The following is a 19,304-nucleotide window of genomic DNA, read 5'->3' on the forward strand; positions in this document are numbered from 1 at the left end:
ACAACATTGGCAGGGCTGCAAGAAGACAGGAGAAAACACAGGCCCTTAGAGAAGCTTTCCACCTCACTGGATTCGGTACCCACCACCACTCATTTTCATCACGCTGGGCCCCAAAGGTTCCGTCTGTGACTCTGCATTTCCAGCTGCAAGGGAATTTACACATTTTAGCCCTTGGCCCGCACCATATCCTGGGCAGTGATGGCTGGGCAAAGCACAGACCCGAGGAAAGCAGGCTCTCCTTCTCCCCAGGATCCCAGGCACCAAATGTAGTACTGAATTTTGCTTAACAATATCATCTGTCTTTTCAATGGGTTAGTCATTCTGCCTGAAATTCCCTTTCCAATCACCTTCCAATCGCCCTCCCCCAGTCACCCGTAAGATATGAAAACTTTCAGCTTTCAAGGCCCAGTGCTAATGTCCCTCCAAGGCAGAATGAGTCCACCCACTTGATGTCTGCAGGACCCTCAGGGCACATGGTGAGCGTCTGGATATAGACCACAGCCTCCTAGCTACCCAGGGTCCAGGATGTGAACCCAGGGCTGCAGGACTCCATGTTCTAATCCCGCTGCTACTTAGGGACCAGCTCCTGCACAGGCACTGCCGAATGTTCTCTGGAGCAACAACCTCACATCTATAAGCCACAGCACCTATACAAACTACACACTGGTGAAAAATAATGGCCCCAAGTTACCAGGAACTTGCTGTACAAGGCACCATACTAAGTTCTTACCTGCCCATTGTAAGGTAAAAATCATGATTTTCCCCACTTTACACATGAAAAAAATCAAAGCATAAAGACAAGGTGTGACTTGTCCAAAGCATCCCAGCTAAGAAGTATGAGGCTGGGACTCAACCCCAGCCTCATCAGACTGGAGTCCACCCTCAGCGTGCCGTGCAGAGTTAGCAGACCCAGCAGTTCAGCTTTGACAGAACCCTGGGCTGAGTAAAAGCACAGACTGTGACCATTCTCGGCACATTCTAGGAACAGGAGTTCCCCCTTGATGCTGCTCCACATTGAAACTAATGAAAAAAACAGTTCTGACATTTAGGCTAGCCTCTGCGAAACTGCTGGGCCTACAAGCCCACAGGCTGGGAATTAGGCATGATGATAGGATTGGTAGGAAATGCCAGCGGAGACATAAGACCACCTTGAAAATGTACCCTCTTAGACGGCTGCTGCCCCTGACCCTTCAGACAGACCTCTGTTACAATGCAGCCCCCACCCTGAGTCCTGGCAGTGAGGAATCCACCCAGGCCCTGAAACCCAATCGCCATGGTGGCTGGCAATGGGGTTTTGGCTACAACTGGTAAGGTAAACACAGCTGCAAGCTATTAAACTGTAAAGTTGTATCATATTAACCCACCAATTTTTTATAAAATTGGTCACTTGTTTTTTGTTTTTTTTGAGACACAGTTTCACTTTGTCACCCTGGGTAGAGTTCCACGGTGTCACAGCTCACAGCAACCCCAAACTCCTGGGCTCAAGCGATCCACTTGCCTCAGCTTCCTGAGTAGCCAGGACTGCAGGTGCCCTCGACAACACCTGGCTTAAAATTGATCACTTGTTAAAGTCACCAGGCAACAAGGCAGTTAAGGTTCCCATATTTCTAATTTCCATTCTCCTCATTCTCTTCTGTTCCTTAATGCACTGTCTTCCGCGGTTCCTCGAAGCCCTGGGATGACGCTCTTGTGATCCCCCTTGCAGAAATGAGCAGATGTTGCAACCAGCCACAGCTCCATGCTGCATTATCAACAACATTTGGAAATTTAAATCTTCAAAAGGCTGAGTTCATCAGGAAAAAACCTTGCTTTGGGGGAAGTGGTTACACCACAAAACAGACACCCTGGTGCTAATGCTCCCTCAGCTGGCACATCCCAATGGCAAGGAACCTAAACACAGCCAGATAATGTTCTGCTGTGGCATTTCCTCTCTCATGCCTTCATTTATTCACACTCCACTCATTCAACAAACACCCTAGGATTACAACAGAGTCTTATCAGTATGGAGATCTCCAGAACCAAGTGGGCATTACCCTCCTTTTTTGTCAGTACTTCCAAAGAACTTTGGAATCCAAGGAGGGAGGTCCATCAGGCATGTTAAGTGGTAGGTGGGAGAGAAGAAGACAAGAACAAATAGAACGGCAGAGAAATGTTAAATTTGGCCAGTAGTCTACTGGTTAGTAGTAATAGCGATATTATTATTTTTAAGTTACTTTATTTATATATGATGGGATAATATCTAAAAAGTAATTATTTAAAGTTGTTAGGAACCAAAATTATCAGTGTGAAATAAAATACATAAAATCAAGGAAATTAAGTAACAATCCTATAAAGTCAGATTTGAATCGGAAGGATCAATATTGCCTTAGATTTCTACAAGATAATGTGGTATAACAGTCTCCACATCCCAGCTGCCTACAACATTTATTTCATGCTCCGAGATCTGTGGAGTGATGCAGCTCAGCTGACCTCTGCTGGGTTCACTTGGGCTTGTCTGGGTTAGTGTGGTCAATTCAGGTCATCTGTATGTCCTCATCTAGGGACTGAGAATAAACAAGCAATAGTTTCCAGGACACCGTGGAGAGGGACATTCTGGGAAGGCTGGCTGAAGCTCACTGTGCCTCTCACCACCTCTGCTCTGCACCCGCACACTGCCACTTCTACCCACATCCCACTGGCAAAGCCAAGGCACAGGGCCAAGCCCAAAGTCAAGAGGGTGGGGAGATGTAAACCACCCACGGTGAAGCTATGACAAGGATGAAGGATAAAGGAAAAATTATGGAGAAATACCATCTACCCTAACTATAAGCTCATTACTTTTTTTTTTAATAACTTTTTCCTTTTCAAAAATAATTATTTCCTAGTTCTGACCATAGAAAAGGCCTAAAAGCAATGGCAACTCAGTAGCACTGAGCAGCCTTCAGCCAGACTATGGTTTCTAAATGCCAATCCCCCTTAAAGAAACTAGCACCCCTGAAAGAATACACAATTCCAGGTCTGTGGTAGGAAATGTGCAGCATAACCCCGGGTATGGTGCTGAGCCAAAAAGCAAGGAAGCAATAAAAAGCTAATAGGATTCTGTTAAAGGATACAGCAGCCAACAGGAAAGGGCTCCCATTGGTCAAGGAAAGGACAATTTATGACCCAAAAGAATGGTGACTACAAATGATTTAAATATAGAGGATATATAAAAGTCGGTGAGTTCGGCCCGGCACCTATAGTTCAGTAATTAGGGTGCTGGCCACATACACTGGGGCTGGTGGATTCGAAACCGGCCAGGGCCAGCTAAACAACAATGACAATTACAATAACAACAACAAAAAATAGCTGGGCGTTGTGGCGGGCGCCTGTAATCCCAGCTACTTGGGAGGCTGAGGCAAGAGAATCGCTTAAGCCCAAGACTTTGAGGTTGCTGTGAGCTGTGACGCCATAGGACTCTACTGAGGATGACATAGTGAGACTGTCTCAAAAAAAAAAAAAAAAGTCTATGAGGGCGGCACCTGTGGCTCAAAGGAGTAGGGCACCGGCCCCACATGCCAGAGGTGAAGGGTTTAAACCTGGCCCCAGCCAAAAACTGCAAAAAAAAAAATAAAGAAAGTCCATGAGTTCATTATAATTCAGAGAGAGAGAAAGAGATAAAGAAAATAGAGATAGACTAAAGAGATAGACTGACAACCAAAATAAAACAAAACAGCACACACATACCAGTCACCATTAAAGATGAGTGGGGCACCAAGTGCTTACTCTGAAGATTATAATTAAAAGGAAAGAATTAAGTATTTATCCTGCCGTTTGTGTACAAATAGCCCTAATGAGAAAAAATTCTTCTTAAGAACTTCAGCTATAAATGTGAAAAACATGACAGAATGAAAAAAGATGCCATTTTGTCATTCCTAATAAAATACTTGACTCAGGCAAAGATCACCAACAAATGTAATCATCAGATAAAAGGTAGATGGGAACCTTACAACGAAGGGATAAGACAGTCACCACTTGACCTCAATGATGAATCCTCACATGACAAAGAGCAGGACAACTGGCTACCTCCTAACGTGATGTGTAATACAAAGTACCCAGCACCACCTAGGATTCTTCCTTAAAAGATTGAGCAAAATCAATCAAGTCTTTTGGGTGAATTTCCAGTTGAAAGAAAACATAGGAGACAAGTGAAGAAGTTAAGGCACTAAGAAGTAGCAGAGTATTCAGAATGTGGCAATGGCACGGCACAACTAACCTGACCTTCAGCAAGTCAGGGCATGGAGGAGGGGATGTGGGCAGACTGCACCAGAATAAAAGGGAAACGCGAGGAACAACCGCCCAACGCCATGTGCAGGCCCTGGAACTGCTATTGCTGTTAGTGGGTTTGTTTGTTTTTGAAACAATGGGGGAAATTTGACATTCCCACAATTCAATCCCAAGGAATTGTCATTTTGTTGGGTGTGATAATGATATTGTGATTATGTTAGAAAACATCTGTTTTTTTAAGAGCTATGTCTAAGGTTTTACGAAAGGAAATAATAGGATGTCAGGTAGTTGCTTCCAGAGATTTCCAAAAATAAAGAAAAAAGAGGTAAAGTAAATATGGCAATTTCTGGATCTTAGTAATAGGTGTGAGGATTCATTTTATCACTCTTCATATACACAAGGTATCCCAAAGTTTGTTCATAAAGGCACCATCCGTAGTGAAAATGAGAAATTACAGCTAAATGTACCTTTATTTACAAAATACTTATTATAAAATATTTACAAAAGATTCACTTTCATGACGTGTTGGCCATGTCCTTGTAAACCATGGGGAGTGCGTGTGTGTATCTGAAATTTTTAACGATAAGGAGAGGCAGGGGAACTGACAGATAAAAAAGATGGGGAGCAACAGGCAGGGTTAGGCTAAGGCAAGGCGCTTTTTCTTGGGTAAGCAAAAGACTGATGCAAAGGGGTACTGGTGGGTGACAAGAATAGTCAGAGCAACAATAAAAATAACGGCTGTAAGCTTGGCACCTATAGCACAGCAGTTACGGTGCCAGCCACATGCACCAAGGCTGGCGGGTTCGAGCCTGGCCCAGGCCTGCTAAATGACAATGACAACTGCAACCAAACAATAGCCGGGCGTTGTGGTGGGTACCTGTAGTCCCAGCTACTTGGGGGGCTGAGGCAAGAGAATTCATTAAGCCCAAAAGTAAGTTTGAGATTGCTGTGAGCTATGATGCCAAGGCACTCTACCAAGAGTGAGATAGTGAGACTCTGTCTCAAAAAATAAAATAAAATAAAATGACAGCTGTAACCTCTGGACTCCTACTCTGGGGGTAATGCTCTCCTCCTGTCATCTACTTGCTGTGACGAGTTGCTCAGGCAGTTACATCACCTCTCTGTGCCACAGTTTCTCCATGCGTAAACGGAATAAACATCACACCTTCCAGGGCAGCGGTTCTCAACCTGTGGGTCTTGACTCACAGGAACTGTATTAAAGGGCTGCGGCATCAGGAAGGTTGAGAACCGCTGCTCTGGGGTAAGGTGAGGCTTAGCTGAGGTAACACATATAAAGTCTTTAAGCATTCAGCTCAATGCCTGTACATTATACATATTCTAAAAAGGAAAAACCAATGTTAAGTTTTTCTAGGTTCCAGGCCTTTTACCTGCACTTTCTCATTTAATTCTCCAACTAATCCTATAGGGAGGATTGCCATTCCCCACTCTGTAAATGAGGAAACTGAAACTCAGAAGGGTTAAGTGATTTATCCAAGGTCACACAGCTAGGGACCAGCAGAGCCAGAATTACTAACGTCTAGAATCAGACTGCCTGAATTTGATCTCTGATCTGAGGCCTGTGAGAGGAGTCCCCAAAGTGTGCCCCAACAATTCTTACTTAACTGGTGTCCAATCTTGTATAGTGCCCACCCCCTCGCTGAAGAGGGCCAATCTGTGACACTAATAGGGTACTGTACAAATGACAAGATGTGACTTATGAGGCAGGTCACAAAAGCCATCGTGGCTTCTGTCTTGCTCTCTTGGATCACTCATTCTAGGGAAAGTCACTTACCAGGCCTTGAAGACACTCAGCAGCCCTCTAGACCAGGGGTCCTCAAACTGCAGCCCACGGGCCACATTAAGTGGTGTGATTGTATTTGTTCCCATTTTGTTTTTTTACTTCAAAATAAGATATGTGCAGTGTGCATAGGAATTTGTTTATAGTTTTTTTTTTTTTAACTATAGTCCAGCTCTCCAACAGTCTGAGAGACAGTGAACTGGCCCCGTTTAAAAAGTTTGAGGACGGCTGCTCTAGACAATTCCACAGGGCTAGTAACTGAGGCCTCCAGCCAACAGCCAGGCACTGAGTGAGCTGCCCCAGAGCAGACTTCCCGGCTCCAGGCAAGCCTTCAGATGACTGCAGTCCCAGTCAACATCTTGACTTCAACCTCCTGAGGGCCCTTAGCCTGGACCACCCAGCTAAGCCACTCCTAGATTCTCCACCCCCAGAAACTGTGGGTGGTAATAAATGCTTATTGTTTAAGGTGCTAAGGTTGAGGGCAATTTGTTACACAGCAACAAAGGACTAATACAGTGACCATGGAGTGAATTAACGGTACTTAGCATGCCTGAGCTTCAGTTTTCTCATATATAAAACAAAGATAGTAATAGCAGGTTGTTATAAGGATTAAATGAGACCCTGCATCTAAGGTGCCTGGCCTAGAGCCTGTACACGGTAAGTGCTGAGGCAGTGACACACTGGGCATTCAGGGCTGAGCCAAAGGAAGACACGGAGGCAAGGGTCTGAAAGGGCAGGGCTGCTGCTCCACCACTGGGAGCTGCCTTCTTCCTGTACCGGTGAGCCCCATGGCTAGGGCAAGGGAGCTTTAAAATCTTTATGTTCAAATGGCCTCCACCTCCCCATCAAGGCAAGTCTCCTTGACCACACCCCCTGGGTATACTAATCCCCAAATGGAGAACCTTCTGTTCCTACCACCACCCAAAAGCATCCAGGCCTCACCATAATGTCTCACAGTCTGCTCAAAGCCTTTCAGATCCAAAGGCAGGACACACATCCCTCAGGAGCCTTCCTTTTTGAAGCTAAATCCCTCCAGCTCATCACTAAGAGGCACAGAGTTGACACACAGCGTGACGGGAAGATGGGAGGATGCAGACAGAGACCTGAGGCAGGCTGGAAAAAGACCAACCAGGGAAGCAGCTGCTGCCTTCAGGGAAACTCCGGAAGGACAAATCACCATATTTAAACCTCGCCAACATAAATTCCCCAGTTGTGAAGAAACTTGAAGGCCTAGAGTCATAAACTGCTTTCCTAGACAACGCAGACCTGACAAGAGGCTGTTTTCACAGCAGAAGAGGAGGGAGCCCGCCATGCCATGCACGTGTGGTGTAAGGCTGAGTACTCGGGTCTGGTTCAAGTACCGGCTTACAGGATCTATGGCCAATATTATTATCTCTGTGGGTTGAATTTAAATAATTTTAGTAACTAGGGAAGAAAAATATATTTAGAGAGTTAGGATTTCACAAAGCAAAGTGTTGTTGGTCTTACAATCATCTATATCCCTGTTCTCCTCTCTGACCTTGTACCACTGGGGATCTGTTCAAAAGCAGATTCCCGAGCCCCATTCTAAACCTAGCTGATCAGAACCTCTAAGGATGAAGCCTAGGCATCTGTACACCTTTTACAGAATGCCCAGACTGATTCTGATGCACAGACGGGATGGAAGGACCTGGCCCACATACGAGCTTCCTGACCCAGGGCCCGGGTCCCTTGCCGTGTCCACTTTACTCTCAGAGGCTGGCCTCTGCTTCCTGGAAAGTCCTGCCTACATGGGACTTACCACTGTCCCTTATTCATGCCCCTCCAACTCTGGGTGGTCCAGCCACAACATGGCAGGCAGCCGCAAGAGGAAAAATCCCAGTTTTCAGTCTGTTAACAATAATAACAGCAGCGAAGAAGCTGAGGAAGAGCTCCCAGGGTCCTTCTTCTGACCAAAGCTTTGACAAGAAGAACAAACTCTTCCATTTTTAGCTAACATGCTACAGATCCAAGATGTTCAAGTTTAGGGTTTCCCCGGAAACCTCAAACAAAGTTTGAGTTAGTTCTGAGTCCTCATGCTACATCAGAATCACCTGGCAAACGTTTATTAAATAGGGCTGATTGGATTCCGGACCCAAACCCAGAGATGCAGATTTAATGGTCTAGGGTAGAATCTGGGCACCCCATGTTTCTAAGACTATCCAGGTGATTCTGATGTGCAGCCACATTTGAGAACCACAGCTACAGGCTGCAGTCCACCTCCACGTCCTGTCACAATGTGAAGCAAGATATGCATTGATGAGGTGCCTTCCAGCTACCTGGTCTGGCCCTCGCTGTGCCTGTGAAGAGGAAGAAGCCCTCTGCCTCTCCTCTCCTGCCATCAGTCTGGACAGTGACCCAGTCTCCCGGGCACATGCTAGTTGAGGGCTCACGGCAGGTTGGGCTGCCCTTCTTGTTCAGGACAAAAAACAAAGCCCCAAATGTCTAAACTTCTCCAGATCAAAGCTAAGAAGACAATATGATCAGAAACAGCTTTAGCTGAGAACTGAGGTGACCATCACACAACCACTCCCTCAATAGGCTCCAAGAGGCAGTGCGTTGCTATTGTTTTTAATTAGAATGCATCATTCTACATTAGAACAGAACAGCAAAAGATTGGAAGTCAGCCACTTCAAGAAGGCAAACAGGCCTGCTCCCTACTGCTAATGAATACAACACACACGGACACACAACACAAACACAGATCACTGCCGCGTCTTCACGTAAATGCTGAGCAAAGCTAGCGGTATTAGTTTCTTCCTCCTTTGTAGTAGACTAGATGCCAGCTCTTAGGAGGTCTGGATACTTCAGCTTTGTGGTAAGACATGCTGTCTTTCTCAAAGTCTTAATGGCGGCAGTACTGAAGGAGAAGGGCAGTAAGAGTGTTCTAGAACTCACAACAAGGCTGCCCTGGGTGCTTTGTGATGCATCTCCTCACCCGCACCCCCTCCTGGGTCCCATGGTCCTGCCTGTTTGTCTTAACCATGTTCTCTTGGCCCTCGATGACTGGACTGACGCTGGGCACATGACTAAACTGGCCTGTACCAAAAGCTGCTGGTCTCAGTCTGGGACGGTGGCTTGAATGGGGATTGTGTACCTGTGGGCCCTCTGGAGCGGCCAAGTGGAACCACATGTACAGACAGGAAAGCCAGCAGTGGAGGGCAGAGGCCAAAGCAGGGGAGGAACCAGGGACTGCCTGCATCCTGGGTGGCTCTCCAGGAGCCCGTGAAGTGCCCTTCTACCCTTATAATAAATTTCTCTTCTGCCTAGCCGCTACTTTGAAATGGATTTTTGTTTACTTGCTAACTACAACAACAATAACAAAAATAAACTTTGCATAAAATAAGCCTCATTACCAAACATTTCCAGGAATTTTTTTAAAGACCAAATTCAACTTTTTACTTTTTATTGAATACGCTGTTTCTAAAAATGTACATATGTTTTTAATATAAATATGGATGTTTTTTGCTGTGGCAACTGGATTCAAAACAGAAATAAGGCAACCACCAGAATTTGGGATCAAAAAAAAAAAAAAAAAGAAAGCTCTCTAGAAAAACCTTCACACACATCCCACTTCTTGACATTTTCAGCAGGAAGAACCGAGGGAAAGGAATTAGTGTGTCAAGATAGACTCGAGGCATGGAGGCCTCCAAGTACCAACAGATCTTGGCCCTGCCAGAGGCCAGACAGAGGATATTCTCTGGAGAACCAAAATACAGGGCATCATCAAGAATGGAATGGGGTTTCAATTGAGAACATGCATTTATAGAGACTTCAGGTGAGAAACTAGGAATATGAGTCACTCTAATGGTGGCAAACAACATCCTCTCTTCCCAGCCACAGCATTAACAGAAGAATATGAAGGACAAAGTACAAACCTCCGGCTGGATGGCCTTAAACACGGGGATGTCCATTAGTGTAATCTGGCTCTGCAACAAAAAGAACAGATGTTAGAAAATCCTGTCTGTTGAAGGTAATCTTCGTGTCATTTTAGTCTGTACACAGTAACATAAGTTATGGCTTCCCCTCGGAAATAAAAAACAAGATAGAACGGAAGTAAGAATTGGGGCTTGGCGCCTGTAGCTCAAGCAGCTAAGGTCCCAGCAATCTACACCGGAGGTGGCAGGTTCAAATCCAGCCCTGGCCCGCCAAATAACAATGACAACTACAACCAAAAAACAGCCGGGCATTGTGGCGGATGCCTGTAATCCCAGCTTCTTGGGAGGCTAAGGCAAGAGAATGGCTTAAGCCCAAGAGTTGGAGGTTGCTGTGAGCTGTGAAGCCACAGCACTCTACCCAGGGTGACAGCTTGAGGCTCTGTCTCAAAAAAAAAAAAAAGAAAGAATTAAGAATTGGGTAAATATCCAAAATACCTCCCCCACTCTTTGTACATTTTGACCCACACCCTTTCCTTTTTTCTTGAACGTGCGATGAATTTGAAATTATCTTTTACTTTTATTTATAAATATTAGTTGTCTATTTTTTGAGACTTAAAAAAAAAAGTTAACTGACGACTCCATACTGAACCTCAGAGTCAAAGCATTCTATAATAGATAAACTCTTATTTGACAATGTGAATGTTACTTCCTTTGCATCTTTGTTATTATTGCTTAATATTTTGATGTAGCAATTGTTTGATCCCTTTTCTGAATGTATTTATGTTCGTTCATTCTTTACGAAGTTTTTGTTTCTAGTCCTTACCTTAAACATTATTACTGTTATTAAATTTTATGCCTTTTTAATTTTGTGAAGGCAAAAAAATGGAAACCTAATAAACATGTATATGTAAAAATAAAAAAAAGAAAAAAGAAAAGAAAAGAATTGATGATAGTTGTTTAGAGGTCGGGGCTGGGAATAAGGGGAACATTTTTAGTTTGGAAATTTTTGTATTGTTGGGAATTTTTTTTGGGGGGGGGATTCATTGAGGGTACAATAAGCCAGGTTACACTGATTGCAATTGTTAGGTAAAGTCCCTCTTGTAATCATGTCTTGCCCCCACAAAGTGTGACGTGACACACACCAAGGCCCCACCCCCCTCCCTCCGTCCCTCTTTCTGCTTTTCCTCCCCCCATAACCTTAATTGTCATTAATTGTCCTCATATCAAAATATTGTTGGGATTTTTGTTTCAAGCATGAACCACTTTTATAATTTTTAGAAGTTGTAGACACAATATTAAAAATTAGAATGCTGGGCGGCACCTGTGGCTCAAGGAGTAGGGCGCCGGTCCCATATGCCAGAGGTGGAGGGTTCAAACCCACCCCTGGCCAAAAACCACAAAAAAAAAAAAAAAAAAATTAGAATGCTAAACACAGACACTATCTATTACTCTACAATTAGATTTATTTCAAAATTGCGGCTTACAGAAATTACACTTTTCTTCTGAAGGCTACGCTGCCCCCCAATTACACGGTAGAATGCCATTCGAGATATGGCCACAGAGGGCCTGAGGCCCATGCACTGTTTACTCGGCCAGCCCACAATGACATAGGCACTGAAGCTGGAGGCAAGCATGTGGGACTTTCACAGCAATTTGATATAGCTGTAACATTTCTAATGTGGTTTTTTAAAAAGTATCATTCCTCAAAAGATTGGAAATGAAAAAAACTGGTCTTTCACCACAGTTAGCTTAAGAAGCATGAATGTCATCGATAGTAAAAACACATACCAGGTTGAAAGGCTGTGCCTGCCGGGGGACAGCAGGAGGGATCACTACTGACCATGTTCCAGGCCCAGGCATGGACTGAGCTGACATCGCATGACCCACCTACCTCCACATTTTACACGGGGAGCCAGAAGTCAGTTAGCTGATGGCTCTGTGACAGGCCAGGGAAATGCAAGCTGAGGGCCTTAGGAGACCTATTAACATGATAAGACACCCTGTCCACTGAACACAAGGCCATCTGGGATGACAGGGTGTGGGTTCTGGAATCTACAGGGTTTGCGAGTCTTTTTTTTTGGTGAGTCCTCTGACACACGGTACCTACCCTCAGGTACCACATCTATAAAGTGATGACAATAATCCCAATCTTACAGGGTCTTGGTTAAAATTCAAGACAAGAGGTGCAGAGTGACTGGTACCTAACAGATGTACCATGAATGTACGAGTGTGTACGTGTCTGTGTGGCAAAGCTGGGCTCATGTACTGGCCTGTAAATTGATGGTTCCTGAACAATGTGTAAGCTAGAAATAAGAGACCATTAATTTGGCTGCATATCCAGGCACTGAAGTTGCTCTAGTTCAGTGGTTCTCAGCCTTCCTAATGTCACAACCCTTTAATACAGTTCCTCATGCTGTGGTGACCCACAACCATAAAATTATTTTCGTTGCTTAGTAGCAACGAACTGTATTATAAGGGTCATGGCATTAGGAAGGCTGAGAACCACTGCTCTAGAACAAGGTTTTAAAAGTCTGTTTCATTGAGTCAGCAAAAAACCTGTCTAGAATGCACTGGAGAAATATGGCACCACACAAGCACGTCGCTTGTGACCACAGTCCAGGACTTAGACGCAGAACTGCAGTCAGCTCTTGGCACAATTTGAAGGTGGTCTAAGACCACTGGGATCCTGAGGAGCACTGGATGCTCAGGGCTGAGTTGAAGGTAAGAAATGGGATGCCAGTAGATGGCCTCCAGGGGCTAATGTCCCCAGGGGCACAGGGGTGGAAGGCTGCCACTAACAGAAGCCCAGCTGGGAGTCAGGAATAGCACTGGGGAAAGGAAGCAATGGAGGGGAATCGAGCCCTCTGACCTCTGTGTCCCATCCACCAGTGGCAAGGGGACGTTTGACATCAGCATAATGTGAATCTGGCCCTTGCAATCTAGGTATGTCAAATGGCCAGCATGCCCTGAAGGCCCAGCGGCCCATGTCTGGCCTAGCACTACCAAGCCTAGAGCTGCATCCTGGGTAGCAAATAGACTGGCATTTCTTCTGCAGACCCATCAAGATAGTTAGCCAAGTACTCCTCATATTTGTATTAATTCTGCCATCCTGGGGAACAGAAAGGCCTTGTGAAGACAGGAGATTTGAGCTGAAAGCTCAGAGGGCCTTAGAAATCTCCCCTGTAGTTCAAGTTAACCCCCTATCCAGGAGAACTGGCAGAATGTTTGCAATGTCATTTAGGAAAAGAACCAAAAGTCTGCTAATGCGAGAATGAGAAAACTTCCTTTTCATCCTGCCATCAGTTCTAGTGTTTGCCACTGAATTTCCACATGATTTATTAAAGTAGTGACATTCCATTTTATATTTTTTGTATGGTCCAAGTTTCAAATATCCTGGTCTCCATTTAGACAGTAAGTCAGAAAATGTGTTCAGGTGTTTTATTCAAAACAAACAACAGAAGTCACAAGTCTTAAAATAGACTAGTTGGTTCTAAACACATAATAAGGGTTTTCAGAAGAACCTCTTCCATTTGTATCCTCTTAATTCTGACCGAAAATGAGCCATCATCCACAGCAAGGATATACCAACATAAGATACTTAGGTAAAAATCAGATTTTAAATTCCATGCCCTTTTATTACAAAGCCAAACACGTGTTAAAAAGGTTGCTAACGAGCAATGCTCCCTGCAAGGTTGTGCACTCCAAGACAGCCAGTTTTGCCAAAAAGAGAGAGTGTGGGCATGGGTGGAGGTGTGAGGGGCAAGGTCAGGCGCTGTCTCACTTCACAGCCGGCTCTCAGCTATCTCAGGACCCTGCCCCACCCTCAGGAGCGATGCCCTGGCTTCCTGGAGAGAAAGGCATGGGGGAGGGGTTCACAGCCTCAACAGAACAGGAGGCAACAAGGCTCCCACTCTTCTTTGCAAGCAGCAGAGCTGCCCAGCAATGGGGCTGGACAAGTCCCTTAATGGCTTATCCTTATTTGGGGAAATAAAGTCTTAACACAGATGTCCAATTACGCTTGTCACCTGATGGGGCCTTCCTTAGTCCCACCTCCTCCTACCTCCCAGGCCAAGGCCCTAAACATCCAGGTTTTTAAGGGAAATACCCAATCTCCACACATCACAAGATGTTTCTGTAGCCATGAGCAGTGCAGAGTGGAGAGACCTGTCGGAGCACTATACAATGCGGCCCCAAAGAAAAAACTGCTGTTATGTGGATAAATGAAACCTACCCAGTGAACCAAAAAAGAGGAAAAAAGTTTTTTGCCTATGTTAAACGTAGTACTTCTTTTTCCCCTCTAGCAGTGGCTGAGTGAATTCTCTCTTCCCAGCCACAGTCTTAGAGTAAGGGTCTCCTAGACCCCAAATAAACAAGCAAAAAGCTGTTGGCAGATCACTAGTACGGCCAATAACAGAGGGTATCTTAATTTGCCTTTGATCACTCCACCAGGGCACAACCAGGAGGGCTCACAGAATAAAAAGTAATTGTCTCCTGCTTTGACTCCTAGAGCCATGGGAAGCAGAGCCCCAGTCAGGGAAATGTAAACTACACAGGGTCGGCTGTCTATGGGCACTGTTACCACTGATGGGCCTATTGAGTACTCTGATTCTTTTTTCTAGTTTTTGGCTGGGGCCGGTTTTGAACCTGCCACTTCCGGTATATGGGGCCGGTGCCCTACTCCTTTGAGCCATAGCGGCTGATTCTTTTTTTTTTTATATATATACTCTGTTTATACTCATTTATAGGTTAACTTTATATATATTGCTTGGGAAGAAAAACCACTGAAAGATTTCTTGTTTCTTTTCAGCTTTATGCAATCTGTAAAGAATTCAAGCTTTTGTATAACTACTCCAGTAACAGCTGTTCATTTGCTTACAATGTCATATTTTCAACTGCTGGACAACTCAAATCTAACTTTTTTTTTTAAACTCCCTTTCTTCTTTGAGCCTCAGCTACCACTAGATCTTACAGTAGCAGATCAGATTTCATAAAGTTATTCTCTGTTTATTTTCATTTTTAAAAAGAATCAGCTGCTCTGATTCTTTTGGAAAGTAATCTAGCTGTAACACATTAAAATTTTTTCTTATTTTTAAAACATACCAAACCTACACAAAATTTGCAAAAACACTATGGTGAACTCTCACAACCCTTCTTCCCCTAGCTTCGCTAATTACTAACATTATGCCCCATTTGCTATATCTCTGTCTATATAATTATACGTACACATTTTTCTGAACCATTTGAGAGTAAAATGCATACAGATATTATGAACCCTTACCCATAAACACTTCAGCATGTTATTTCCTTACATAAAGATAAACATATGGCAAGATTATTACATTAGGGAAATTTATCATTGCTACAATATTACTGTTCAATATATAGCCCAGGTTCAAAATTTGTTAATTATCCCAATACTGTTTTCCTAGCAATTTTTTCTTGATCCTGGATCATGCATCACATTTAGCTATTATCTCCTAAAAAGTGAAATGAGTGTATTAATGATACAGAAAGAAAAGCACTTTATATATAGACCTAGACGCTATAGAGGACACTTTAAATATAGATACAAATGATATTCTACAGATATAGATACAGACATGAATGTAGACGTTTACTGTACCATTGTTTGTAGCAGTAAAAATCTGGAAACAACCTGAAAGGCTAACAGAACGGACTTGTTGAAAAAAATACGGTACATCCAACCACTGGAATATTATGCAGCTATAATTAACAATAAATTAAATCTGCATATATTGACCTAGAAGGATGTCTATGATCTACTAATGCTAAAGACGGGTTCCAGTATTGCTTTTAGTTCTGATTTCAACCTCTGGGGAAATGGAAAGATGGAGGCATAGCTATAGAATATCCCCAGTTTAAAAAAAAATGGGGACCTGTCAAATGATTTTAATTCTGTTCTAAAATAAGACACATTTATAGAAAACAGCATTATGAACTGCATGGCTTGATAACTTGTTATGAGATGAACACCGTTTAGCCTCACTAGGTCAAGAAACAGCCACCCCAACAGATGAAGAAATGGATAAACAAAATGTATTGTATACAACAAAAGAATATCATTTGGTCTTAAAAAGGAAGGAAATTTTGACATATGCTACAATGTGAATGAACCCCGAAGACATTGTGCTAAATGAGGTAAGCCAGGCACAAGAAGACAAACATTACACAATTCCACTTATATGAGGTAACCAGAGTAGTCAAAATCAGTGAGACAGAAAGTGTAATGGTGACTGCCGGGGGCTGGGGTGAAAGGGAATGAGGAGTTGTTTAATGGATATAGTTTCAGTTCTGCGAAATGAAAACAGTTCTGGATATTGGTTGGACAACAATGGAATGTGCTTAACTCTACTGAACCATACACTTAAAAATGGTTAAGACAGTAAATTTTATGATACATATGAATATATTTTGTCACAATTTAAAATCAAGAGAGAGAGGTGGCACCTGCTGCTCAGTCGGTAGGGCGCCAGCCTCATATACTGAGGGTGGCAGGTTCAAGCCCGGCACAGGCCAAACTGCAACCACAACAAAAAAATAGCCGGGTGTTGTGGCAGGTGCCTGTGTAGTCCCAGCTACTCGGGAGGCTGAGGCAAGAGAATTGCCTAAGCCCAAGAGTTGGAGGGTGCTGTGATGCCACAGCACTCTTCCGAGGGTGACAAAGTGAGACTCTTGTCTCTACAAAAAAAAAAAAAAAAAGAGAGAGAGAGTCACCCCAAAAGTTCCTCCATTTAACTGATCCAATCACAGGTCTTTTCTCTCCCAGCAAGAGTAACCCCTTGGCCAGATGTGGTAGCTCATGTCTGTCACACTACCACTTTGGGAGGCTGACAGGGAGGATCACTTGAGCTTAGGAATTCGACACAGCTGGACAACATAGCAAAATCCCATCACTACAAAAATGTTTGAAAATTAGCCAGGAATGGTGGTGCTTCCCTATAGTCAGTCCCACCTACCTGGGAAGCTGAGGCAGGAGGCTCACTTGAGCCCAAGAGTTTGAAGTTACAGTGATCATACCACTGTACTCCAGCTATCCTCATGTTCCTCAGGGTTTTTTTTCCTATATATTTTTATCAATGTATACACCTAGGCATCACAGTGAATGATGCCCAGTTTTTAAAAAATTTGATGTATACTTTTCAAATATCCTTTACATATATTCTATTCTTTTACATTCTTTATAACCTATTTGTTGAAGAATCCAGGTCATGTGACCTACATAGTTCCCCACACTTAGGGAGCAGGTCACTGTGCTCTTCGGTCTGGGTACAACAGTCCAGGTATGTCCTGCAAATCCGCAGCTGGACCCAGAGGCTTCTTCTGACACAGGTTCGCCCCTTTGCTCTGACTGGAGGCTTGGTGCCTTGTTTCATCAGAAAGCACATAATAGCTCTCCTTTTGCCATGTTAGTTGCTGTTGATACTCCCTGCTTAGATCTTTTTATTCACTGGGATTACAGAGCAATGTCAAGGCCCCAATAAGTTCCCATGGCACCCACAGGACATGAAACCTCATATGCCAGGGAGCATGGGGAAGAAGTGGACATGGGTAGGAAACATTTCTGTGGTTCTGGAGAGAAATATAGCCCACAGGCAGAACTCACAACCAGACTTGAGGGTACCCCAGAGCCAACATGCTCTCTCTACCCTCAAAGGGCAAAAGGAGGAAACCAAGTCATGGAAAACAAGGAGCTAACCCTGCTCCCCAAAAAAGAGACATGGCCTTGGTCAGATCACCAGCACACTTGAAGAAAAAATACTTTTTAAAATTATTATTATTTTTTAAACTTTTTTTTGTTTGGGATTCATTGAATACACAAAGAATAAGGTTACACGGATTGCATTTGTTAAATAAAGTCCTTCTTACAACGTGTCCCACCCCCAAAAGGTGTGCCATACACTGTGACACCCCCCCGTTCCCCTCTCTCCTCTCTTCTCCCCACTTGCTCACTCCTCTACCCCCCCTTAATTAGATATCTACTGCCTTCATATTAAAATAGAGTATATTGGATTCTTGCTTCTATATTCTTGTGATGCTTTACTAAGAAGAATGTGTTCCATTTCCATCCAGGTTAATACAAAAGATATAAAGTCTTCCCCAATCTTTTTTAGTGGCTGAATAGTATTCCACAGTATACACATACCACAGCTTGTTAATCCATTCCTGGGTTGGTGGGCATTTAGGCTGTTTCCACATTTTGGCGATTGTGAATTGAGCTGCGATAGTCTAGTGCAAATGTCCTTATGATAAAAGGATTTTTTTCTTCTGGGTAGATGCCCAGTAATGGGATTGCACGATCAAATGGGAGGTCTAATTTGAGTTCTTTGACGATTCTCCAAACTTCCTTCCTGTACTCGTTTGCAGTCCCAACTGCAGTGTAAAAGTTTTCCCTTCTCTCCACATCCACGTCAGCATCTGCAGCTTTGAGACTGTGATGTGGGTCGTTCTCACTGGGGGTAGGTGATATCTCAGGGTGGTTCTGATCTGCATTTCTCCTATGATTAAGAATGATGAGCATTTTTTCTTATGTTTGTTAGCCATTCATCTGTCTTCTTTAGAGAAGGTTCTATTCATCTCTCTTGCCCGGTGATATATAGGATTGCTGGGTCTTTTTTGTTGATTAATTTGAGTTCTCTACAGATCCTAGTTATCAAGCTTTTGTCCAGTTCATAATATGCAGATATCTTTCCCCATTCTGAAGGTTGTCTGTTTGCTTTGGTTGTTGTTTCCTTAGTTGTACAGAAGTGTTCAGTTTAATTAAGTCCCATTTGTTTATTTTTGTTGTTGTTGTAATTGCCACAGAACTCTTCTTCGTAAAATCTTTTCCCAAGCCGATATCTTCAAGTGTTTTCCCCACACATCCTTCTAGGATTTTTATTGTTTCATGCCTTAGGTTTAAATGTTTTATCCATCTTCAATCAATTTTTGTGAGTGGAGAAAGGTGTGGGTCCAGTTTCAGTCTTTTACATGTGGTTATCCAGTTCTCCCAACACCATTTACTGAATAGGGATTCTTTCCCCCGCTGTATGTTTTTGTTTTGTTTATCAAAAAAGATCAGGTGACTTTAAGATGTTAGTTCCATTCCATGGTTTTCTATTTGGTTCCAGATGTCTATGTCTCTATTTTTGTGCCAATATCATGCTGTTTTGATCACTATGGCCTTGTAGTAGGCCTAAAGTCTGGTAGGCTGATGCCCCAGGTCTTGTTTTTATTATTAAGAATTACCTTAACTATATGGGGTTTTTTCTGGTTCCATACAAAATGAAGAATTATTGTTTCCAAATCTCGTAAGTATGATGTTGGTATTTTAATGGAGATTGCACTGAATCTGTAGATTGCTTTGG

At 43.5% G+C, this 19,304-nt stretch overlaps 1 protein-coding gene across 23 annotated transcripts in view; it reads right to left on the reverse strand.

Moving 5' to 3' along the window:
• The window catches only part of RALGPS1 (Ral GEF with PH domain and SH3 binding motif 1), a 300,534-nt gene that overhangs the window by 233,523 nt on the left and 47,707 nt on the right, over positions 1 to 19,304 (reverse strand). For all 23 annotated transcript variants that reach the window (XM_053562197.1, XM_053562132.1, XM_053562113.1 and 20 more), the window contains one exon: positions 9,940 to 9,990. In XM_053562197.1, coding sequence (XP_053418172.1) covers positions 9,940 to 9,990 — 51 coding nt within the window. The remainder of the gene's footprint in view (positions 1 to 9,939; positions 9,991 to 19,304) is intronic.

This window comes from Nycticebus coucang, chromosome 2 (genome assembly GCF_027406575.1).
Source record: "Nycticebus coucang isolate mNycCou1 chromosome 2, mNycCou1.pri, whole genome shotgun sequence".
Lineage (NCBI taxonomy): Eukaryota > Metazoa > Chordata > Mammalia > Primates > Lorisidae > Nycticebus > Nycticebus coucang.